The sequence below is a fragment of the Chiloscyllium plagiosum genome, unplaced genomic scaffold, assembly GCF_037043375.1.
Source record: "Chiloscyllium plagiosum isolate Xiang-an unplaced genomic scaffold, Cpla_swu_hap1 HiC_scaffold_1, whole genome shotgun sequence".
NCBI classification, from domain to species: Eukaryota; Metazoa; Chordata; class Chondrichthyes; order Orectolobiformes; family Hemiscylliidae; genus Chiloscyllium; species Chiloscyllium plagiosum.
In genome coordinates, this window is record NW_028270139.1 from 123,771,038 (window position 1) to 123,797,692 (window position 26,655).

General features: G+C 41.1%; 1 protein-coding gene across 4 annotated transcripts in view; it reads right to left on the reverse strand.

Annotated features, from left to right (window-relative positions):
- nedd4l (NEDD4 like E3 ubiquitin protein ligase) overlaps positions 1 to 26,655 on the reverse strand; it is a 497,553-nt gene that overhangs the window by 357,259 nt on the left and 113,639 nt on the right. For 2 of the 4 annotated variants that reach the window (XM_087990460.1, XM_043677840.2), the window contains exon 2: positions 16,436 to 16,509. The exons of the other annotated variants lie outside the window; for them this stretch is intronic. In XM_087990460.1, the coding sequence (XP_087846586.1) occupies positions 16,436 to 16,509 (74 nt within the window). The remainder of the gene's footprint in view (positions 1 to 16,435; positions 16,510 to 26,655) is intronic. 4 annotated transcript variants of the gene reach the window in all.

Genomic DNA, 26,655 nt, shown 5'->3' on the forward strand with positions numbered 1-26,655 from the left:
TTAAAGTCCAATCTGCAAGTCCAATCCACTCCATTATCATTGTTGCTGTATGAAATGTTAAATTCTTAGGAGCTAGAATTTCTGTGTTAACGTCCATACCTCTGGGCCAGAAGGTCAGGGTACAAATCCCACCTGCTCCAAAGGTGTGTCAAAATACGTCAGAACAGGTTGCTTAAATAACTATAAACTCCATCCCCACAATTTAATCCTATTAGAATGGAAATCACTCTGGCACTTCTGCACCGCAACTTCCAAGGCCCTTTATCCTTCCGCAGTGCCTGGGAGTAAATGCAGTACTCCAGGTAAGTCTATCCAGAATTCTATAATAAGCTTTAATATGAATTACATCTCCTTGTGCTCCAGACATGTGACAGAGAGAAATTTTCAATTTGCCTTGGAAATTACTGTTTTGTACCACCTCATAACTGTGCTCATCTTGTACTACATGCGTGCATGTGAGCAGTGGGGGGGGGGGGGAAATCAGCAGTCTATCCTCCAGCAACAAAACAAAAGAAATTGTTCTCAGCAGGCTATCAGACAGCACTCACTCAACCATGACCTGCTCACCTACATTCAAATAAATGCAAAATGCTGGAAATCTGAAATAAAAACAAAATGCAGAAACTCAGCAGGTCGGGCAGTATCCATGGACAGAGAAACAGTTCTTAATGTTATGCCTCACTGTCGTGGTGCGCTAAACAAAATAAAGCCTCGGCATTTCCAGAGTCATCACAAAGCTTAAAATGTTACCTAAGTATGCAAAATCCCCAATTTACCTCTCTGATCGACTCAGAATAGAAAATTTGGACCAGGTTTCATTGCTTAATAATAACCATCATTTATGATGAAATAGATTCTAAGTACAGGTCAACAAGCATGAACTATCAATACAGAACTTTCATGATTAAAATTCTAAGCTCCTTCTCTCCGCACCTCCCCACCCCCATCCCCCCACACACCCTCTCCCTACCCCAACGGTAGAGAAAGAAAAGCTTCACAGGCAGTTCAATGACACTGATCATCAAATTCAGTCACGAGGTTTCTTCAACTTCCCAACTCCTTCAGTTCTTTCACATCTTCACAGAAGGCATAGGCTGACCGGTTCCCAACTATAAATTCTGTGACTAGATAAGACTAACAGCTTACAGGGAGTGAGGGGAATAATTAAGGAGCCAGAGAGCTGTCAGGATGACCTTATGCATAGCTCCATTAACCAGTGAACTGCTGTGAACTCACTTTGTACACAGACTCTCTTCTTATACTTCGTCCCATTACACGAAAAGCAACTGCATAAACACAACTTACATCAAGTTTCAGTAACTTTCTTTTAAAAATGTAAAGCAATTGTTCTCACAGTTCGCTCTTATTAAACAGTCTTTATCCCAATTCAGTTTACAATAAAAAAAAGTCAAATAAAATAATAAGGCCTTTACTTGAAGAGTTATGTTGGATTTGAAACATTAACTCCATTTCACGGTCTCAGTTTCTGCAAGGCCTGATCAGTTGAGCCAGCAATTTGTTTCAATAATCACAATGTTCAGTTTTGCTTCTGCCAGGGCTAAACAGTTCAAGACCTCATCACAGTCTTGGTTCAAACATAGAGTGAAGTGCTGAATTCATTTGAGTGATTGCCCATGAAACCACTGCTTTATGTGACCAAACGTGACAGTAATTAGCCAAAATAAAACTGAAGTTCATGGGAACTGGGAGTTACGTTGAGCACAGGAAGCTAGTTATGGCTGTCAACCAGTCATTTCAACCACAAGGCATCTCTGCAGGGGAACCTCAGGGTTGTGTCCTCTGATACAACCCTGTTCAGCTGCTTCATCAATGACTATGCTTCCATCATCAGGTCAGAAATGGGATATTTACTGATGACTGCACAAGGTTCAGCACGGTTCACAACTCCTCAAACACTGCCGTAGCTCAGACCCTTTACATACTGCAAACCATGATCATCATCCAATTCAATAGCTTCTTCCTCCACCTTCCCCATATCCTATAGCCCTAAGTGCGATATCCAACTCCTTCGAAAAATTATCCAATAGTTTTGGCTCCGACTGCTTTATAGAGGTAGCTGATTCCACCCAGAGTGTGGTGAGTCTTTGAGAAAAATTTCTCCTCATTTCAGCCTAATCCTTAGAATATTCTTAGAATCAAAGAACTCTATATCAGATAGAGGCTATTCAGGCCATCAACTCAACACCGATCTTCTGAAGGGCATCCCACCCGGACTCCATAACCCGACATTTTCCGTGGATAGTCCACCTAGCCTGCACATCCCTGCACACTACAGGACAATTTAGCATGGCCGATCAACCTCACCTGCACATCTTTGGACTGTGGGAGGAAACATAAGCAGACACAGGGAGAACGTGCAGACTCCACACAGACAGTCACCCAAGGCGGGAATCAACCCAGGATCCCTGGTGCCGTGAAGCATCAGTGCTAACCACTGTTCCATTGTGCCATACAGAAAGCAATTGAGAGAGAAAAGAATCTAGTTGTTACTGTGGACATATCACTCAAGGTTCACAGCAATCTTGGGAACTTGGTCAAAGCACAGGGTATTCGGTTACATTCATAAATTTATTGTGCAAGTCATTGACAAAGCCGCAAATAGAGTACAGCACTCAGGTTTAGTAGCATCACATTATGGTATCATAGCAACAAGTTTCAGAGCAGAGCTAATAAAATCCCTGTTCTGTTTTTCAGACAGGCTTAAATGACTAGTTTAATTGGCTCTACATCAGCACATGTTTATAACATGAAATAAACTATGCACATGTAGGAGAAGGCTAGATCCTGGACATTTCTTTTCTTCCTGGACAATAATTAGCTTCTAGCCCAGTGCTTCCCAACTTTATTTCTACTGTGATCTCATTTTGAAGCTTGAAAATTGTGTTAATGCCTCATTGAGAAAGGAGCTAGGACAGGAGAGGAAAGCTACAAGAATGGGGTGGTATCTGGCCATCACAGCAAGAGCACAGCTCCACAGTGGCCATTGCTGCCTTGGAACTGAAGTCACTTAGGGTCCCAACCCCCCATTTTGGGAAGCTCTGCTTTTAACTGCATTGCCAGCTCACACGAGTTGACCACACAATTTTTAATGAGTGGCTGCACTGGATTCTTGGCTGCAGTGGTCACACATAACAAAGGTAAAAGTTAGCTTCACTCATGGTCAAAATGATTTACTAGACTGGTTTTGATCATCCAAGAGAATCAGAGAAGAACTTCTAAAGTAACAAAAACAGAAATTGCTGGAAAAACTTAAGATGTCTGGCAGCATCTGCAGAGAGAAATCAGGGACCCTACGTCGGAACTTGACCCAAAACGTTAACTGAACTCTCTCCATACATGCTGCCAGACCTGCTGAGCTTTTCCAGCAATTTCTGTTTTTATTTCTGATTTACAGCATCCACAGTTCTTGCAGTTTTTAAGAACTTCTAAGTATTTCCTTGAGCATTGCTTTGGCGTTTTTAAGAATTAATTCAATGGAGTGGTCATCACTAACAAGGTTAATATTTACTGCCTATCAATAATAATCTTTAACAAAGAATTTTTTTGGCTTTTGCAGAGGGCAGTTGAGAGCTATTACAGCGTGTCAGAAATCAGAGAGACAAAACCGGACTTCCTTCCCTTCGAGATATTCGTACTTCAGTTGGGCTGTGACAAAAATCCAGCACTTACATTATCACCAATGCTGACATTAACTTTACTTCATTCCAAGTGTTTTGCAGCTACTGCGCAATGGGATTTGAACATTTTCCCGAATTGTTTACCTATGTCTTTGGCTCACTTGTCACAACAACATAGCTGCAAAACTACCATTCCCACAGTACAGCAGACCAAAGTAACAATGAATTAGGCATTTTCTCATTCATTAGATGAATGCAATGAAGCCTAAGATCAAATAACCAAGGAATAAAAAGGCAAAGATACAGAACACAAATAGTTGAAAGATAATGCAAATTAATTTTGACTGATTTGGTTCTCATGTTACACAGCACCATGGGAATAACAGTCCAAGAAATGTGAAAGGCCACATCAACTATCCCACACCTCTCTAAATCCATCTAATTACTGGGACAGGGTGATATCAAAATTACATAAGCTAGTGATGCATTATGTTTGGTATCACTACACTCAATCAATCTGCTATCTAATTCATATAAAGCTCATGCACCATTGCTGTATAAATGCATCAGCCATTAAAGTAGTTCTCAGACAAATTAAAAGCACAATGGATACTACTCTTCCATTCATTATAATATAATTGTCTTTGTAGCAAAATCATAATTATTCAATTAAGAGTCTAACATCACTAACCATTGATAAGGTAAACCAATTAACAATCTCAAAGGCACAATACTTCATAAATGTTATATTGCCAAATCAAATAGTATAATAGCTCATATAATCAACAATCTTGCTTCAAGTGAAATACCTAACAAAAAGTCAACAAATGAGAGGGTAACTAAAATGCAACGAAGATAAAATCACAGAAGAATGAGAATATTTAATCCTCTATGACCCTCAATTTTGTTTTCAAAATTCCACCAAGGAGGTGAGAGAGAAGATTCACGAGGATATTATCACGAAGGGAAAATTGTAGCTCTTTCAAGGATTGTATGGGTTAGCATGTTTTAACCGCAGAATATATTAAGTCCAACAAAAAAGGAGGCACTGCTAGACTGGGTTCTTGTTAATAAGATGGACCATGTCGATCAAATGACAGTGAGAGAACATTTGGGATAGTGGTAATTGTATCACAGAGTCTAAGATGATAGTGGAAAATGACAGAGGTCAATCCAGAGTGACAGCAATCAACTAGTGAAGAACAGATATAAAGAGGGAAGATAACAGTTAGACTCGAATCAAAGACTGGTGTGGGGAAAAGGCAAATGGTTCAACGGGTCAACTTCAAATAGGAAATGGTTTGGACACAATCAAGGTACGAGATCTCAAAAGTGAAATGTAGGAAAACAAATCCAGAGGTCCCTTGATGTTATTGGAGATAGAAATGAAGTTGGAGAAGAAAATGTGTGCCATTGATAGATGTCAGGAAGTACTGCTATAAAGCAGTGGTTGACCCCCCCCCCGCCACCCCAAAACACCCAGAGAGGACCGCCTCACCCTATAATCTGTTAAAATAAATGAGTAGGGGTGTAACCCATTTTTCTGCAACTTCTCGTGGTTCAATAAAAGAAATCTCTGACTCTTACTTTACAATCAACAATTAGCAATTTATTTATCCAACTCTAACAGTGAACAAATTAACAAAACTATTAACAAACCAAATGAATCCATTCCAACTACTATTTCCAAATAATGCAATATTCCAATGGTATGCTGTTCCAATAAATATAAGTCCCACCCATAACAAAAAAAAAGAATTTAGTCTCTCAAAAGTACAGCCAGGCTGCATGTCTTCCAGAATGTTCTGTGCCTCCTCCATTGTCCTTCTGTCATTAGATGCTTTCTTCATTGCTCTTATGTCAGGAATGTCTTCCCAGTCATTGGAACCGTTATTATTTCGATAATGCTTTCTCTAATACATAGATAATTGTGAGAGTCAATTTCCCGCTCTTGAGAGTGGAGGACTCTTAGCTCTGGGATCATGGTCCAACTGCCCCTTCTTTTATACCCTTGGAGACATAATATTTCTTACATAGGATTGTTCCTATGCTTTCAAAGCCATCAGATTTAAATTTAATAGGCTTTTGCCATCTAAGTGCCTGGTTCAGATTGATTGGCTAAATTCAAAACCTGTTGTTTCGGGAGAAAATGCTACTTGGCCTGCTAACTGTATGGCATTTCGAAACAAATATTTTGGTTCAAGTGCTCTCTGTTCCTGCAAACTTTAAAGACATAAATTGTACCTCTAAGCACCAAAAGAAAAGCACCATCCTTTGAAGGGACCACACAATGTTTTCCACCCGCCCCAACTTTTACAATTTTACAAACACCAAATTCTTACTTTCTGTCTCCCAATCTACAATTACTCTACCCAACTTTGCAATAGTATGTACAAAAGAAAACCAAGCTAAATAAAGGTGGTACAGAAGGGAGGTAATAAAGCAAATAGAGATTCAGAAAAGACTGCCAGTTAACAAAATGAGAAATCTCAGCAGTAAAAGGGTGATAAAAAAAATGAAGAGTAGGGCTGATTAGGAATCAAAATGAGAAGGTCACAGGTTCGGCTGAGGTGCTAAATCAACACTCTGCATCAGTCTTCACCTTCAAGGATGATGCTGCCCACACCATGGTGACAGAGAGAAGGAAACTCAAGTCACGAGAATTAATAATAAAATTGATAAGATGGTGGTATTGGATAAATGTTGGAACTTAAAATTGATAGAGCACTTGGGATGAAGTGAAATGCATTCAAGAATATTGAAGAAAATGAGAGTGAAAACTGCAGAAGCACTGGCTATACATTTTAATTCTTTGCTGGATTCATGGGTTAGTGCCAGATGAGTGGAGAATTGTACATAATTAGCTGTTATTTGAAAAAAGGTTGCCAAAATGGGACCTGCAATTACAGACCAGTCAGTTGAACTGAAGTGGTGGGGAAACAGTTCTAAGATGGCGACAGTGGCAGAGTAGCAGTGTCTGGGCACCTGTGCCTAGAGCTCACCCAGTCCACCTACTGCTCTTTCTTTTCCCCCTCTTCTTTCTTTTATCCTTTTTTTGGCGGAAGGTGTTACAAAGGAGTGTTGGTCATGGTCCGGGAGTGTGGTGGGGCTGGTGAACCCAGAATGGGACCTGGTGAATCTGGAGTAGGATCCTAAAATTGGCATTGAGGTGGTGGCTGGCAGAGAGGTGAGCTCCACACTGATGGAGGCTGGCAACAGCTCCTGGCTTTCAGCCTGGCATCAAGTGGACCGCGATCCCTTTCAGAGCCTTTTGCAATGTCTTCCTTCTCAAAATCGGCAACAAGATGGGTTCTTAGAACAGCTTCTATAGGGTCTTGCGGCCCAGTACTCCAGTGGCCCGGCATGGATGGCTGGATTTGGTGGCAACTTCTGGCCCTGCATGCCGGCAGCATGGCAGCAATACTGTCTTTTCCTGAACTTTGGAGCCAGGAATTGAACTAAGATGGACTTTGTCTTCATTTTTTAAAATATTTTCTCAAAGCTATGCTTTTGGTTAATAAATATAGGCACTGTGGTATGGTGACTTACACACTTTTTTTATTAAGAAGTACAAGTGACTATAAGTTACTATTTTTCTACTCTAAACTTCTGGAAACAATTAGTCAGACTGAAATTAATTGCCACGTGTAAAAACAGGCATTATTTTATAATAGTCAGCATGAAATTGTTCAGAGAAAATAATTTCAAACAAACTTGGTGGGATTCTTCAATAGACAACAGAATTAATGATAGCAATGGTGCACATGAACTTCAAAAGGCATTCTAATCAGGGTCACAACAGACTTGTGGCGATAGTGAGAAGACTTTGAATAATAGGGGCTAGAGTAACATGTATACAAAAATGGCTAAGTGGTAAGAAATACAGAGTAATGGTTAATAGGTATTTTTCAGGCTGGTGGATTTCTATAGCTGAGTTTCCCAGAGGTCGGGAATGGGACCATTGCTTATCTCAATACATGACGATCTCGATCAATGTGCAAGGGACAATTTCTAAGATTGAAAATAATATAAATGTGAGAGCTTTGTAAACTGTGAAGCGGTCACAGTAAAACTCCAAAAGGATATTGACGCATTGGTGGTGTGAGGAGATAGGTGGCAGATGAAGTTCAATGTGAATAAGTGAGGTCATACACTTTGGTACAAAGAGCATGGTGAGACAGTGCCAAATAAAGGACACTATTCTAATGGGTATGCAGGAGCGGAGAGATCTTGATGCCTATGTACACAAGCCATTAAAGATGGCAGAACAGGAAGATAGAGCCAGTGGGCTTCACCAACTGGAACAAAGAATAGGGAAGCTTAACCTATTTGGACACTGGTTGGACCTCAACAAATAGTACCAAGTTGAGTTCTGGGTGTCACACTTTAGGAAGGGGGATGCAAATGAATTGCAAAGAGTAAAGGCTTTTACGAAGATGGTCCCAGGGTGAGAAACATCAGTTCAGAGCACAGACTGGAGAAGATGGGACCATTTTCTTTGGAGCTGAAGCATTAGGCAAGATTTGATGCAAGCTGTCAAAATCACAAGGTGTTTGGTCAGAATAGGTAAGGAGAAACTGCTCCTATTCACAAACAAATGTTCAAGAACAAGACAGTTTTCAAGTCATCTGCTAAAGGAGAACAAAAAAAAAGTCACACAATGATGTTATGGTCGAGGGAAGATCAATGATGAAATAGCTGAAGATGAGTGGGCTGAGGACATTACCATGAGGAACTCGTGCAGAGGTGTCCTGGACTGAGATGACTTACCAATGACCACAACCATCTTCCAAAGTGCCAGGTATGACTAGGTATGACTCAAGCTAGTAGAGCATTCTCCCAGATTTCCATGCATTTCAGTGCAGCTTCTTCAATCACAGATGCTATCTTTTTCACTATTCACTTGTGGGACATGGACATCGCTGACTGGCCAGCATTTACTGCCCATCCCAAGTTGCTCTTGAGAATGTGGTGGTGAGCTGCATCTTGAACCACTACAATCCATGTGCTCTAGTCGATCCACAATGTCACGAGGGAGGGAATTTGCAGGATTTTGACCCAGTGACAGTGAAGGAACTGCAATACACTTCCAAGTCAGGATGGGTGAGTGGCTTGGAGGGGAACTTGCAGGTGGTGGTGTTCCTATGTATCTGCTGCTCTTGTCCTTCTAAATGGAAATGTAAGTGGTCATGAGTTTGGAAGGGGCTATCCATGCTTCACAATTTTGTAAAGCACTACCACATTGCCATTCAGCCTCTGACATTCAAGTCAAATCAAACCAAACCAATCTCTCCAATCTCCTGTCATTGTTAAAACTATCCAAACCAGTCAATACCATTGTAAATCTTTTCAAAACCTTTCCAATGCCTCCGCATCCTTCTGGTACTGTGGTGACCAGAACAGCACACAATATTCCAAATGTGGCCCAACTGAAGTTCTGTATGGCTACATGATTTGCCAACTGTTGTACTCTATGTCCTGATCAATGTAGGTAAGCATACAATATGCCTTCTTGACCATCTTATCTACTTGTGTTGTTATTTTCATGGAACTGTGAAGCTGTATGCCCAGATCCCTCTGTATGTTGACACTACTAAGAGTTCTGCCATTTACTGTATACCTCTCTCCTCCATTAGACCTTCCAAAATGCATCACTGTACATTTGTCCAGATTAAACTCCATCTACCATTTCCCACCCTCTATGCAGAGTACCACTGGTCACAGATTTCTAGTCAGAAAAACATCTCTACACTGCAACAGTCTTCAAAGTTCCATATGGCAGATTTCATGTGATTTCACCTACTATGTCAGCTACTCAAGCACCTTGTCAAAGGCCTTGCTAAAGTCCATGTACAAAACATCTACCACCTTGCCCTCAATCATCTTTGGCACTGCCTCAAAAAACAAACAAGTTTGAGAGACACAATCTTCCCCACACAAAGCCAATGTTGCTAATTGCAAATAAGTCCATATATTTCCAAATGTGAGTGAATCATGTTACTAAGAATCTTCACAAATAATTTCCCTGCAACTGATGTATGGCTCACCCGCCTGTTTCCCTGATTATCTCCGTTTCCCTTCTTATATAATGGGAAAGCATTGGCTACTTTCCAGTCCTCTGGAACCTCTCCTGTGACTAAAGAGAATACAAAGATTTAGTACAAGGCTCCAGCAATTTTCTCACCTCTCTTCATCAGCATTCTGGAATAGATCCCATCAGGTCCTGGGAAATTGCTTGGATTAATTATTTTCAAAACATCCAACACCTTTTTTTTTTTTTAATACTGACATGCCCTAGAATATACCCCTCCTGAGACTCCTCATCCATAATGTCCTTCTTCTTCATGAATACCAATGCAAAATATTTGTTAAGGACCTAACCCACTTCCTCTGGCTCCATGCTATTCCCTCCTTGGTCCTTGACCTAATCTTGGACTTCGGTCCTTGGACCTAACTTTTTTCTAGCTATGTTCTTGCTCCTTATACATGTCTAAGATGCCTTAGAATTTTCCTTATTCCTGATTTCCAAAGACATTTCATATCCCCTTTTAGCCTTCCTAATTCCTTGTTTGAATTTTTCCCTGCTATCTTTGTATTCATCAAGCGTTCTGTCCGTCTTTGATTTCCTAAACCTATGCCTCCTTTTCCTTTTTCATAGAATCAAAGAACCCCTTAAGTATGGAAGCAAGTCATTTGGCCTACAATGTCCACACCAACCTTCCAAAGACCATCCTGTAGCCTTGCATTTCCCAACATTAATCCAACAGCTTACACACTCCTGGACACTATGGACAATTTCCCATGGTCAATCCACCCAGCCTGCATATCTTTGGACTGAGAGAGAAAACCCAAGCATGCAAAAGAAACCCACGGGGAGAATGTGCAAACTCCACACACAAAGTCGCCAGAGGGAGAAGTCAAACCCGGGTTCCTGGCACGGTGGAACAGCAGTGCTAACCACTGAGCCACTCCCTTGACTCAGCTCACAACTGATCTCCAAACTCGTCATCTTTATCCTTCATTTTCACAGGAACATGCCGGTCCTGAACTCTAATGAACTGGCCTTTAAAAGATTCCTACATGCCAGATATGGATTTATCCTTACGCAGGCTCCCAAAATCTACATTCCTCAGTTCCTACCTAATATTGTATAATTTAGTACATTGAACCAAGGACTACTCTTATCCTTATCTCGAAGTAACTTAAAACTTACAGAATTATGGTCACTGTTCCCGAAATGCTGTCTGACTGAAACGTTGATCGCCCGACCGGGCTCATTCCCCAACATCAGATCAAGTATGGTCCCTTCCTTAGTTCAACTATTTACATCTTGTTTCGAAGAAACCACCCTGGACACACCGAACAAATTCTTCCTCATCCAAGCCCCTGGCGAGTCCCAGTCAATATAGGGGAAGTAAAAATCACCCACAACAACAATCCATTGTTGCTTTTACATTTTTCCATATATTTGTTCTTCTATCACCTGCTGGTTATGGAGAGTTCTGTCATACAAACCCAAAGTGGCTGCACCCTTTCTATTCCAGAGGTCTACTAATATGACCTTGTTGGATGAACCCTCCAAGGTGTCTTCCCTAAGTACATTGATAATATTCTCCTTTAATCAGAAACACAACTCCCCTTTTTTTAAATATCCCTCTCTATCTCATCTGTTCCCATCTAAATCCTGTCCTCTCTCTCAACCTCAAAGCATAGACCTGTAGTAGCCTATAGCCTGGACTGGTCCACTCAATATCTGGATCTCTCAAATGCCAGAGTGCGCAAAATCCAAATTCATTGGAGAGAAGACCAAGATTACTTTTTACTTAAAGTAAAGGCACAGATTATACAAAACGTACACCTAAACCGGTTAGAAGGCCAAAACAAGGACTCAGAACCTCCAAACTACAAAGCTAAAACCAATAAATCCTGAAAACTGGATATGGGCCACACATTCCAACAGCTTCCAAATCCAGTTTCCAAAGGCTAGACAACCATCACAACTGACTTCAAGTAGCTTCTGCATTAATAAGATCAATCTAGTTATGGATAGAATCACTAAGTGGGCGGCACAGTGGCACAGCGGTTAGCACTGCTGCCTCACAACACCAGAGACCTGGGTTCAGTTCCCGCCTGACTGTGTGGAGTTTGCATGTTCTCCCCGTGTCTGCGTGGGTTTCCTCCGGGTGCTCCGGTTTCCTCCCACAGTCCAAAGATGTGCAGGTCAGGTGAATTGGCCATGCTAAATTGTCCGTAGTGTTAGGTAAGGGGTAAATGTATGGGTATGGGTGGGTTGCGCTTCAGCGGGTCGGTGTGGACTTGTTGGGCCGAAGGGCCTGTTTCCACACTGTAATGTAATCTAATCTAATCTAATCTAAATCTACTCCTTCTACTCCTACTTTGGACATGTATCCATATCCCCAAAATCTAGACATTCACAAATCAAAGCCCACCACACTGATATGGACACAGTGAAACCAGCTCTCTGACCTGTAAATACTATCCCCAATCCCACAACATCCCATAACTCAAAACCTGGACCTGAATGTTTAAAACTCAGTCCCCGGATCACAGCCCCACAACAAAGACCCACATGTCATGCTGGGGTAAAGTCATCACGATATTTCAGAGGGCCAGCATTTGTCTGTTTCTATATTTCTGTATAAACCTTCAATGGTCATTACAAAAACATATGGCACTGAGGGCTTATGGCCAGTGAGTTAACACCTCTATAGAAGTGCTATGTGCTTTTAATGTAGCTGGGCTGTTTGTAATAAGGAGTTCAAATCCATATTTCATTTAAGCACAACTAATCATGCATTGAAGGTAGATTAGCTGAGGAAAAAATATGACTGAAATGTCAAGTAAGTGAATTAAATTATTCTTTATCTGATGATTAGCTGTGTACTGCAGAATTAGTGTGCATAATCTCCTAGTTGCACAGTTGGACATTTGAAAGTGATTATTCTAACTCATTGGCCACTTGGAAAAGAATTACCGAGGGAAAAGGAAAATGAAATTGGTTGAACGAAACCAAAGAACACTGGACAGCGTTATCTGCTTCCATTTTTGCTACATTAGGTAAAGATGGAAATCCTCAAAATACAACTGCAGACTATTATGTTATTATACAACTGCAATACCCAATAAAGAAATTAGTGAGAATAATAAAGGAGTCTCTGGAATCCAAAAAGTAGCCCCCTGAAAATCTCAGGATGAGCGCTCAGGGGAAACAAGTACTTTGATGGTTGAAAACTGATGCCACCAGCTTGTGGAGTGAAGCTAGCAAATGGAATTTTAGATCACACAAGCAAATAATAGATCAGAAACCCAAAGTAGCTGAGGTTCTACAGTGTTGAAACCGCTCCCACTGATCTAGATTCCCTCACAAGGGGAAACATCCTCCCAGCTGTCACACTGTCAAACTTCCTCAGATTCTTAACTGTTTCAATTAAATCACCCCTCATTCTTCTAAACTGTAATTAATGTAGGCCTATCCTGATTGCCTTTGCTCAAAAGAATCCACTTCATAACAAGAATCAGTTGAGTGAACTTTCACTTAATTATGTCCTGAGTAAGGAGACAAAAAATTCTACACAGTACCACAGTTTTGATCTCAATAAGGCCCTCCTCTACTGTGGTATTTCCCTTTTCCTACATTCTATTCCCTTTGCCAGGTCAACATCCTATTTGCCTTCTCAATCACTTGCTGTGCCTGCATACTACCGTTTTGTGATTCATGAACCAGATATTCTTTCTCTCTTTAAGTAAACATTAATCAGACCCCAAAGTGGACAAGCTCACATTTTTCACATGATACTCAGCTCATTTGCTTAACCTACTTTATAATCCCTTTGCAGACCTCTGTGCTACAAGGTTGCAAAAAGATAAATTTGGCTCCTCGAAACTGCCCATTCCCATTCACGGCTGATCTTCAGAACAATTAAAGCACAGAAGAGGCCATTCAGCCTATCATGCTTGTATTGGTGTTATTCCCTTTGGTCAATCTTCTGCCTATCTCTGCATCTTCAGCCCTTTTTCATGCACAAGCCCCACATCCTTAAGAAATTAATAAGTCAGTACTGAATACACTTGATGACCGAACCCCTTCCACCCACTGACAACTTTCTTTCCTGTCTATCTTTGTGCCATCAGCACACTTCATTACCTTTTTCTCAGACCCTTCATCCAAGTTGTAGATGTAAATTGTAAATACTGGAAGCTCAACACGACCCCTTGTGATATTCCACCCAGTTATCAACCCAAAAACAACCATTTACCCCATCTCTCAAATCCCCATCAGCTGACTTTTTTTACGATTTGCTTTTGACTAAGAAAAGGTTCAGTGAGCTTTATCTCAATCTGACTAGTCCCACCATTTTCTTTTTGACTCACTCATTCTTAAACTTTTTACCATATTCTTTCCAGCCACTAATCCTCAAGCAATTGTAGAGGGTGTGTCTCATTAGCTTTTATAATTAGCCATCCTCCTCAGTATATTTCAGAATCATCGAATTGATATTGTGTAGAAGGAGGCCATTTCACCAGCATCAGCTTTACAAACATGTCATTCTGGATCAGTGGTGCTGGAAGAGCATAGCAATTCAGGCAGCATCCAACGAGCAGCAAAATCAACGTTTCGGGCAAAAGCCCTTCCATTCCTGATGAAGGGCTTTTGCCCAAAACGTCGATTTTGCTGCTCGTCGGATGCTGCCTGAATTGCTGTGCTCGTCCAGCACCACTGATCCAGAATCTGGTTTCCAGCATCTGCAGTCATTGTTTTTACCTCGTTAAACATGTGTCATTACCTAGTGCTGATTTCTTGCCTTTTCTCCATACCCTTGCACACTATTTCTATCCAAATATTCATTCAATGCCTTCTTGAACATCTCAATCGAACCTGGCTCCACCACACATCAAGGCAGCAACTTAATGCAAACTTCTGCAATGTTTATGATCACTGTTGCATACAGGCTCCTTTACCATTAATTAATCATGTCTCATTACACAATTCCCCATGTCTAAAACTGCTTTCTGTTTGGCTCAGAAATGTAATTCTCGAAGAAAATATCCTGAATAATCTTCCAGGTTATCTTTACTCATTTGATTCATCCAAACTATAAATGATTAAAAGTGCCCAAAATTATCACATGATCTCTCTTTCAACCCCTATTTCTTATTTACCAATATACTGTTCCACAGGTGTTGCTTCAGTCACGAAGGCCTATGAACAGCAGGCAGTTCTAATTTATCACTGCCTGCTTAATGTAATAATGTTTTTTTTATTCTTTGGATCCTGTTTCTTATTGTGCATTTCAATTTAATGTCATTAACATGCTGCACTGTGTGCATCTCAGCCATGCTCAACCTTTTGTTGTGGCCATTGGCAATGCCCTCTGGACTCCATCTTGGTCCTGCTTCCTAATTTATGCCCCCAGCCTCAGTCCCCCTTGCTTCCCATATTTGTCCTTTCTACAGGGTTTCTTTCTTATCTACTTCTCCCGTTACAATCTCAAACCTCAGGCCTCATTCTCTCCACCCCGACTCCTACCTCTAGGCTACACATCCCGATCCTCCACTGTCTAGTAGCTCCACTCCATCATCCTTGCCTCCTGCCTAATACAAACTGAGATACTGGGCTCCATGTCGTGGCAGAGGTTAGTCAGTGAATTGATCACGGACACCAACTAACATCTACAACTAGATGGAGCCTGGCCAATCTAATAGTACTAGACATTTTTCTTTTATGTTTTTAAATATATTTTAGGTTGCCAATTATTTTGTTTAACCAATCTCTGATTTTAACAATTTTCAGTAGGCAGTACTATACTGCACCTTAAGAGAGCACAGACAACTTTTTTTCCCCTTCTGTTAATGGAAGGTCTACGGAACCGACATCCACTGATAACATAAGCTTTTTCATTGAATGTCATAATTGTCAGGAATGTAACGCCAACTTAAAGTGAGGACATCACGTACTCTCAAAAATGGTGCTTTTTAAAAAAAAAACTGTGTGCATCACCATCCAAACAAATTCCATATCTTCACTTCTGAACCAAGGTAATCTCGCACCCCACTGTACTCATCTATCTTCTCATAATAGAGCACGCCCACCCTCCCCACTCCAACCACCACCTTTTTTTTCCCTCCTATTAATTCATAAAGTACCCTTGGCATGTAGGTTTGGTCACCCTGCTGCCATGACTTTATCTTGACAATCAGAATATATTTACTTCATTGTGTTTTCAATTAACCTGTTTCGTTCCAAATTCAGCATGCATTCTGATCCTTTGATTCCACACCATGTCCTTATTTGTTGGCACAACTTAACTGAAGTTTCTGTACTTCCTTTCTGATTATCGCAACCTTTTTGCTATTGTACTCTATTGCCTCTGCTTTTTAACCTACTAAATATGCCCTCACTTTTTCTCTCTCTCTCATTTAAAATGAGATGAGTTTACAATCTCATCTGCAATCAGAGGATGATAATGCTATTCAGCTGCAACTGTCCCAACAGGATAGCTCCATCTTTCTCCCACACTGTTATCAGTGACCCAGAAGGTGAAACTCATATCACCTACATCAATCTTTGATCAACACAATCAACACCCTGATCTTATGCATTTCTCATGATAGAAATGTTAATTTCTCATGATAGGACAGTTCCTAAACAGTGATATTTCAGCTTCCTTAGGGAGTTTGAAGCATCACTATTCAATGCATTCACTTCTTTATACTCAACCTTTGATAAATCTCATAAAAACAAAGAATCCTGTGAAATCAATGTATGATCTACATACCTGGCTCCAAAGATGTCTTTTTTAGCCAGATCAATGCCTGAAATAACCTTGACTCTGAGGACACGGGATTCTTCCTGAAAGCAAAGGACAAAGGAAGAATTTTTAAGAAAACTTCTTTCATTAATGAGCAGCAAAGGTCCCGAGTCAATTCATAGATGACAGCCTCCTGAACATTCAGTAGTTTAAGTATCCATTGTTGGCATTACTGAACTATAAACGTCAATAATGCAGAAGTAGATAAATTGTTGATTAACTAGTCAAAGGTTATAAGAGGTTAGCTTCAGTGCTACCATCTTGCTATGATCAGTCAACCATGATCTTGTTGAATGTTAAAGCAGAATAAAAGCACTGACTGGCATTCTCCTACTCATAATTCATGGATGTGCTTTTTTTGTGCTGGGTTCAGCTGGGTAGCTAGACTTAGTACCTGAATAATGAAGGCCGAAAATGTAGAAACATAGAAAACAAGAACAGCAGGAGGCCATTCAGCGCTTTAAGCACCCTCCACTATTCAATTAGATCATGTCTGATCTTCCTACTCAGTACTCTGCACCCACTTTCCCCCCCACATACCATTTGATTCCTGTAGTTCCAAGAAGCATATCTAACTCCTTGAAAACATCTTTTAGCCTCAACCACTTTCGGTAATGAAAAGTTCCACACTCTGGGTGAAGAAATTTCTCATCTGTCTTAAATGGTCTACCCCATATTCTTAAGACTGTGACCCACACCACCACCACAAAAGTATCAAGTTACACAATATACAAATCCAACAACAGTTCAGTCTACAATTCATATTAATGGCAAGTGTGTTAAAAGTCAGTGGAGACAAAGGGCTATCAAACTTAAAATTATAAATATCTAAAACTTGTATTTCGATGAATAAGGGGTTTCAGATGTAGATAGTTAGTCGAGTGTATCTTAGAATAGTGTAGCCTGTAATTGAAAAAAACTATTGGTCAGTGATTTCCTAGGAGTTAGACCTCTCAGTTGGTGCAACTTCTCCAAAGATAGTATGCAAGTACAGAAGAGGAAGGAGCCAAAGACATATTCCTGGAGAATGCCAAAATTGAACTGTTTGACAACAGAAAGCAAAAACAAAACTGGACCTTTTCATTCTCCAACTGACCACTCCTCTGAGCTGGAAAACGGAGAAATGGGTTGTGTGTGCAGGATGGTGTGGTCAATCTTACTGCAGAAAGAGAATATTATCTGTTACTTTGGATATACCTGTTGAGATAGAGACCTGATTTAAGAGATTCAAACATAGCTTTCTTCTTAATTAATTGATGAAATGTGATCATTTCTGACTAGTCCCTCCATAGTTATCCTATGGAGAAGGCAGTGGTGACCATTAGGCAGTACAATATAATGAAGCTAACAAACATAAAGCTTCTAAATGCATCTGATGACATCTGAGCTGGCCTCGGCAGATTTCATAGAAGTATGGGGGAGAAGTAATTAAGGCTTTTCTCATCTCCCAACTCAGTACATGGCTAGTATTTTGGGGAAGGAAGAGGACTCACTCCTTGTCTTATAGTTCTCACTCATACTCAGTCCCCCACTCACCCACTTTACGCAGAGACACACACACATATCTCAGATTACTTGCTCACAATGTAGGGAAATTCATGATTAGTTTAGTTTACAGTATAGGAATCAATTAAACTAATATTTTGTTTAATTATAACCAATGCAGGACTTGACTTACACTAAGCAGTCGTATTACTTAACAGAGGAGAGAGTGCACTATAGGGTTTTAAGCAGAGTAAATGACAAACTCGGTTACAGTTGAATGAGCAAACTACATTGTTTCACATATGTTAAGTCATTATCAGCAAAGGAAAGAAAGGCAACCGCTGTGTTCTAGGCTTTAATTTGTAGTGTTTTATTTAGAAAAGCACATTTTTGCTTCATGTATTTACAGTTAATCAGCCTGAATCGAGTCCCCGACTGTGCACTTAAATCCTGTGTGGACCAGCTGACAGAAGTATTTAACCTCTCCTTACAATGATATGAAGTCCAGTTTCAAGAAGATCACCATCATCCCGGTGCCAAAGGAAAATCATGCAGAGTACCTCAACGACTACTGCCCAATGACTCTGACCTCCATAATTATGAAGTACTTCAAGAGATTAGTCATGGCTCACATCAACCTCTACCTATCCTATTGTCTTGATCCTTCTCAATTCACCCACTGGCGCAAAAGGTCCACAGCAGATGCCATCTCCCTGTCCCTACAATCATTTCTGGAACTCTGAATAACAAAGATCCCTACGTCAGGCTCTTGCTTACTGACTCAGAGTCCACCTTCAATACCATAATTCCAAACAAGCTCATCTCTAAACTCAGAACTAAGTCTCACCTTGTACCACTGCAACTGGATCTTCAATTTTCTGACCCACTGACTGCACTCAGTAAATGTGGGTGACAACACCTTTTCCACCATAATTCTCAACACCAGTGCCCCACAAGGCTGCATACTCAGTCCCCATATATACTAGCGACTATGCGGCCAAATTGCATCCCAACTCTATTTACCAGTTTGGTGACAAAATCACTGTTGTAGGGTGGAACTCAAACAATGATGAAACAGAATGCAGGAAAGAGACTGAGTGCTTAATGCTGTGGTGTAAAGACAGCAATCTCTCCAGGAACAAGAGCAAAATAAAGGAGCTGATCATTGACTTCAGGAGGTGTAGTGGAAGGCATGCTTCTGACTGCTTCAATGGTGCTGAAGTGGAAAAGGCCGAGTTCCTGAGAGTGATGATCATCAACAATCTGTCCTGGTCCACCCACATCAACGCAACGGTCAAGAAAGCACAACAACGGCTCTACTTTCTCAGGAGGCTAAAGAAACTAGGCATGTGCACAAAGAATTTTAATTTTTATAGATGCACTATAGCAAGCATTCTGCCTGAACGCCCACACTGTGGTTTGGCAGCTGCTCTTCCCAAGACCACAAGCTACTACAGAAAGTAGTGAACAAAGTCCAATCCATCACACAACCAGCCTTCCTTTCCCCATTGACTCCATCTATATTTCCAACTGCCTCAGAAAAGCAACCAACGTATTTTGACCTTTCCCACCCTGGTTATACTCTTCCAATCTGTTCCGTCAGGTAGGAGATACAAAAGTTTGAACAGATGTCTGAACAGATTCAAGAACAGCTTTCTCCTTGCATTATCATAATGCACTTTGTGTGGTATGATCTGCCTGTATTGCACTCAAAACAACACTTGTCACTGTATGTAGGTACGTGTGACAATAATAAATCAAATCAGTTGATTTTAACCAAAATGCGTCACTAATTTTGTAAACAGCGCAATTCTTCTAAACTTGTCACTCAAATTATACATTCATTTAATGTTTAAAAATGTGCAGCTCACTTATCTTTTTACATTGTTAGTTTTGCACTTGTAATTGGTACTCACTTTGTATAACTGTTAAATAATGCTTACTTTACGATTTTGCATGTAAGGTTCATGTCGCAAATTTTTAAGCAACTGTTTCCACTCTTCTTATTTTCAAGAAACTGATTCGAAGCACACAGCTAACATATCCAGCAGATTGCATCGGAAACAGTCATTTATGGATGCTTAATGCGACAAAATGTTTCTATCATTAAAGCAAGATTTAAAATAACAAACTCAAGGTTTAATTCACAAGTACATGGCAGCCTACAGCCCCCTAGTCTAAACAACAGGACAAATAAGATGTCAAAATATTCTCTTATTTTCTTAGTATGCCATAAAATTCAATTAAATGATAGATAAAGTTATCATGTGCAGGGACAACCCTACATATGAATGGTCTTTCAAGATTTCAATCAGTAGATAACGGGAGGTAATGTCAGTAGACAACCATTAATTTCTAAAGAAATCGGGCATGTATGAGCGATCCAATTCAAGATGTGACCGTGAATATGTACATAACAAAAATGTGACCGCGCTTCGCACACTCCAATCAGGGTTCAGAGATGACTCTGATAAAGCAACAGTTTGGGTTTGGAAAGGGTTAATAAGACCAACTTTTCACTAGTTGCATGTGCAGAAAGGATAAAGAAAATACAGCACCCTGATCAACTGAGGGTCAGTATTCCATTGTTAAGTAGCTGAGTCCATTGGCTAAGTGTAATGTCTGTTTTGATAACTTCCAAAATTTGTGAATCTAGCCAAAACAAACTTGTACCTGGAGTGGTCTGATTTTGAGTTCGACCCTAGGTCTAACAGTCATAGTTAAATTAAATTTCTACAAGCACTTCCACTTGTATTCATGTTGAATACGGTCTCCAGAGTCAGATGGAGATATTTAGCAAGCCACATGTGGGCAACTCATGAATATTGATGCCACCAGTGTTGAGGATTATGGTGAAGGAGGTGCTGACACCTATTTTTACTGATTGAGGTCAATGCATCATAAAGCCAAGGATTCAGTTACAGAGGAGGGAAGCCATAACCTAGGCATCAACTTGCCAATGAAAAGACAATCAATGTGCCATAGGGCAGTGGATGGATCAGTTATGTAACAGAATCACTCAAGTATGAACATGAGGGAGGAAAGTAGTGGGGGAGAACCAGGGGGAAAAAGTGTAGAATTTGTTTTTATAAATAAAAACAAAATATGGCAATAAGAGAGTGGCTCAAGATGATCAAAAGCTTCAGATGTTTTCACAGTTAACAAAAAATTCGAAGGTAGACTATTGGCATCTTAAAAGTCGAACCGTAGTTGATGTGCTGGATTTCTTGTTCCATCGGAAGGCAGAAGGAAGTGATGTCAGAAAAATGCAGGTGCTGAGGAATACAAAACAAGAGCAATCGGTGAAAAGAAGTAAACTCTTAAATTCAGGCGTCAGCTGCTGACTTCTATGATTGAAAGTATGGAAGTGAAACCCACATGAGACACAATACTAAGAAGGTAACCAGAAACATCTGAAGAAGAATTCACATGGAAGGAGGTATCCAGAAAGGACAGAAGCAAAACCAGAGCAGGGAGGGCAAATTAGTTACAGAAGACAACCCACCTTTACCCACCAAGACCGTAATGGTCAAAAACTGAGGATTTAGGGGTAACAAAGGAGTAAAGAACAGGCATTTTAAAGGTCCACTGCATGTATTCCAAAGAGAAAAGGATACAAGAACTGGAGTGAAAAGGCGGTGAAGGGCCTAATACAAGAATGTGGAATTGGTGTAGGTACTAGTATATTTTTGGCAGACTGATGGGCTGAAGTGCCTCTTCTATACTGTATGATTTTATGTTCACAGAACCATCTAGTTTTTAAAACCCATACCAACACTGCAACTTTGAAGGAGCTGACAGCATAAAGCTTCAATATGGCTTCAAGATTTGCAAGTGAAGTTCATTCAGGGCCAAGATATCAATGAAATTGTCCAGAGACTTACAGCTGGTTTTGACTTTGATCACAAGCCAACAAAAAGAGCACTCAATCCATTAACAGAATCTAAGAAGGCAGTATCGGGAAAAATCTTCGAGGAGAAAGTGAGGGTGCAGATGCTGGAGACCAGAACTGAAAATGTGTTGCTGGAAAAGCGCAGCAGGTCAGGCAGCATCCAAGGAACAGGGAAAAAGTCCACTGGACAGACGGATTGCCAAGATGGAGCATTTGATTCATCAGTTACTCAGGCAACAAATTCAAATACCTCATAGAAAGTTTCAGAGAATACAAAGCGAGGTGAGAATTCCTACTGCACTGCAATACTCAGAATAAAATTAAAGCAGTTTGAGGAGATAGAGATCTGCTTTGTATTTATCTTTACGCTAATAAAACTGCCTCAAAAATAGAAAAATAGATAGCCATCTGTATTCTATTTGGGGGAAAACACGTCATGAATATTGGTTGGATCATTATTGTTAAAATTACAATAAATGTTTCACTTTGGAAGATGATACTAGAACAAAAAGAAGCAAAATCAGGGAACATAGAGAATAGAGGAATGCAGACCATAGACAGGGAGGTGGAATCAGTTTTGAATGGAAACATGGTCAGCATAGACATGGTGAGCTGAAAGGGCCTGTTCAGGTGCTGTACTGTTCTAAGTTTGATGTTCCAGACTAAAACAAAATCATATACATTGAAAATACACTCAAGGTTTCTGATATACAAACGTTAGGCTGTTGACAGGTTTAGTTGATGTTCAGCAATTGGACAACAAAGTTGAAAACTCTGATAAAGTAGTTTAATCTTCGTCAGCAATAAACTTGAAAGAAGGTTGAATGTACTTGTGGCAGAAAGGTAAATCCATTTGGAAGAAACCTTTTAATTCTTCATTAAATCGATACTAAATTCAGCTGAAACTACATCAGGTTGCTATTTTGCAATTGTGGTATGGGGTTTGTTAATGGCCACTTAAAGTGCATTACTGATTTACAACACAGACTGAGGTAGGGAATTACGTGACCAAAGTAATCTTCTTGTTGATTCCATAATGACCCCACTGTTACAAATAGATTGGAAATTACAGGCTCAAGCAATCTGCTGACTAACAATGATGAGAATTGTACATATCCAACCTACTAACCTCCATCCTACTGTCAAGTGTAACTTTTAAATATAAATTATGAATCAACTGCAGCAATTGGTATGAAATTAAAATAAAAATCAAACAATGAATTCCAAATTTCTATCAGTAAGCTTCACATGATCAGGAAGGAAATATCACATGCAGAGTGAGACACAGCCCAACTGAGTATATTGTTCAAGATATTTGGAGGCAACATGGGAATTTGATGCATTGTGGAAAGCGGTGCATTTTTTTGTTTTTTTCAGGTTTGTAATGTTTTTTAATACAATAAATTGAAGCACAGGATCAGGGACGTAGCACAAAAGTTCACTGGTTAATGATAGCACTGACTTTTAGAGATTACTTTCAGATTGAAGTTAAATAGGGAAATATTTACAGGCTACAAACCATAAGGTCAGCATGAAAGTTTTAAAAATCAAATTAACAACAAAGTAATTAAAATAGAGGTGACGGTACAGGCAATGCGTTGTAACTGCATGATGTGGGAGCTGGTGGAACCCATTGTGATTCACAGTGACCACATCTGTAGCAAGTGCTAGTTGCTTGAGGAACTCTGGCTCAAGAGTTGATGAGCTGGAGTCTGAGCTTTGAACACTTCAGGGAGGAAGACAGTCAACTCGACGCTGTGTTTCAGGAGGCAGTCACTCCCCTTAGATTAACTACCTAAAATTCAGTCAGTAGTCAGGGACAAATGGATGCAACTACCAGTGAGGCAGATGGAGGGATCCAGGAGGTACGGCTGAAGATGACTTAGCTCTTCAGATTGTTCAAGTTGGTGTTCATGTTGATCGTTTAAGTCCGCTTCTGTGCAGATGAGAGTGGGGGCTGTAGGAAGGATGTGCAAACTGACCATAGCAATGTCGTACAGGGAACCATTCAAGAGCGGGGAGAAAAGAGAAAGATGGGTGTTATCAGCGATAGTACAGTCAGGGGAGTAGACACTGTTCTCCGTGGCCAGGATTGAGTCTTCAAGACGGTGTTGCCTGCCTGGTGTCCAGGTTCAGGATATGTCACCTAGGCTGCAAAGGAACTTGGAGTCGGAGGGGAAAGATCCAGTTGTCATAGTCCACGTAGGTACCAACCACAAAGGTAGAAAGATAAAAGAGGTTCTGCTGAGGGAATGCAGCTAGGGGCTAAATTTAAAAGGATTGGCACAGGTTCAACAAGATTAAAGAGATAAACATGCGGCTCAAAGATTATTGGGACAGAAACAGGTTCAAATTCATCAGACATTGGCTTCAGTACTGATGAAAATGGAAGTGGTTCTAATGGGATGGGCTCCACTTTAACCAGGCTGGGACCAGAGTCTTGGCAAATCGCATAACTAGGGTTGTTGAAAACACTTTAAACTAAGGTTAACATGCAAATTCAATTGGCATTTAGCAAATGCAATGTTAATATTCATTTCAATAAGGCTGGAATAGAAGAGTAAAGACACTCTGCTGAGGCCATATAATGCTCTGGTCAGTCTGGATTTAGAATACTGTGAGAAGTTAATTAGAGTGAAGAGCAGGTCCTTTAAGTCGCTCTCTTTTATACAGGCTTTATTCAGAACAAGGTAGCTGCAGGGAACATCTCTTTCAAGCAGAATTAGCAGTACACATGACCGAAACGGACTTGAATCTTGAAAAGTGAAGGATACTACTGTAAGTAAGACAGAATTCGACGATAGCCAAGCTGAGCAGAGAGGGAGAGATACTATTATGGACCAGACCAAACCATCTCAATATATATTAAGAAAATAGTCTAAATGCTAATGTTTTCTTATTTTAAAGGTAAGTGCAATTGGTCAAGTTTTAACTACTTGATTTTAATCAAAGTTAAAAATCACACAACACCAGATGAAAGTCCAACAGGTTTATTTGAAAGCACTAGTTTTCGGAGCACCGCTCCTTCACCAGGTGTCTATGGAGGTTCAGATCATGCTCACAGAATTTATAGCCAAAGGAGTCCAGTGTCATGGAGATGCAATACAGTAAACAATATTAAATTAAAACTTTCATCTTTTGTAATGGAATATACTGGTTTCTGTTCTTTGATATGTAAATCCCAGAACCTCTTTTAAATGACATTCCCCCAAGGTAGCTCAGCTTTTTAAACAACGGGTGTGAGGTCTGTCTGTGTCCCAAGGTTATGTCAGACTGGTAAACTCTCTGTATTGTTTTAGAGTTTTACATGGATTCATGCTGTTTTTGAGCAAAATAAAATGTAATTCTGCAAAAACAAATTCACCCCATAAGCTGGTGTGCAAGTTTGTAGAAGCGACAGATTGAGCGCGCATCTGGATGTGAGTGCACTTGATAGAGTCTGTGTGTGTGTGTGAGTGATTGAATGAGTGTGAGTGTGAGTGATTGAATGAGTGTGAGTGTGTGAGTGTGAGTGTGAGTGTGTGTGTGAGAGAGAGAGAGAGAGCGCGTGTGAGTGTGAGTGTGAGAGAGAGAGAGAGCGTGTGAGAGAGAGAGCGTGTGAGAGAGAGAGCGTGTGAGAGAGAGAGCGTGTGAGAGAGAGAGCGTGTGAGAGAGAGAGCGTGTGAGAGAGAGAGCGTGTGAGAGAGAGAGCGTGTGAGAGAGAAAGAGAGCGTGTGAGAGAGAAAGAGAGCGTGTGAGAGAGAAAGAGAGCGTGTGAGAGGGAGAGGGAGAGTGTGAGAGGGAGAGTGTGAGAGGGAGAGTGTGAGAGGGAGAGTGTGAGAGGGAGAGTGTGAGAGGGAGAGTGTGAGAGGGAGAGTGTGAGAGTGTGAGAGTGTGAGTGTGAGTGTGAGAGTGTGAGTGTGAGTGTGAGAGTGAGAGTGTGAGAGTGTGAGAGTGCGCGTGTGAGAGTGCGCGTGTGAGAGTGCGCGTGTGAGAGTGCGCGTGTGAGAGTGCGCGTGTGAGAGTGCGCGTGTGAGAGTGCGCGTGTGAGAGTGCGCGTGCGAGAGTGCGCGAGTGCGCGTGCGAGAGTGCGCGAGTGCGCGTGCGAGAGTGCGAGAGTGCGCGCGTGCGAGAGTGCGAGAGTGCGCGCGTGCGAGAGTGCGCGCGTGCGAGAGTGCGCGCGTGCGAGAGTGCGCGCGTGCGAGAGTGCGCGCGTGCGAGAGAGCGCGCGTGCGAGAGAGCGCGCGTGCGAGAGAGCGCGCGTGCGAGAGCGCGCGTGAGAGAGAGCGCGCGTGAGAGAGCGCGTGTGAGAGAGAGCGTGTGAGAGAGAGCGTGTGAGAGAGAGCGTGTGAGAGAGAGCGTGTGAGAGAGAGTGTGTGAGAGAGTGAGAGTGAGTGTGTGAGAGAGAGAGAGAGTGAGAGAGAGTGTGAGAGAGAGAGTGTGAGAGAAATAGAGTGAGAGAAATAGAGTGAGAGAAATAGAGTGAGAGAGTGTGAGTGAGCTGTAGTGTCACATGAACCCAAGGCCCCAATTGAGGCCATCCCCATGGGTACCGAAATTTGCTATCAGTTTCTGCTCAGCCGCTCTGTGTTGTTGCCTGTCCCGAAGTCCACCTTGGAGCATGGTCACCCAAGATCCAAGGCCAAATGTCCCGGACCACTGAGGTGTTCCCCAACTGGGAGGGAACATTCCTGCCTGGTGGCTGTTTTGTGGTGACTATTTATCCATTGTCTTAGCATCTGTTCAGTCTTGCCAATGTACCATGCCTCAGGACAACTTTGCCTGCAGCATATGAGATAGGCCATGTTGATCGAGTCTCATAAGTACTCGC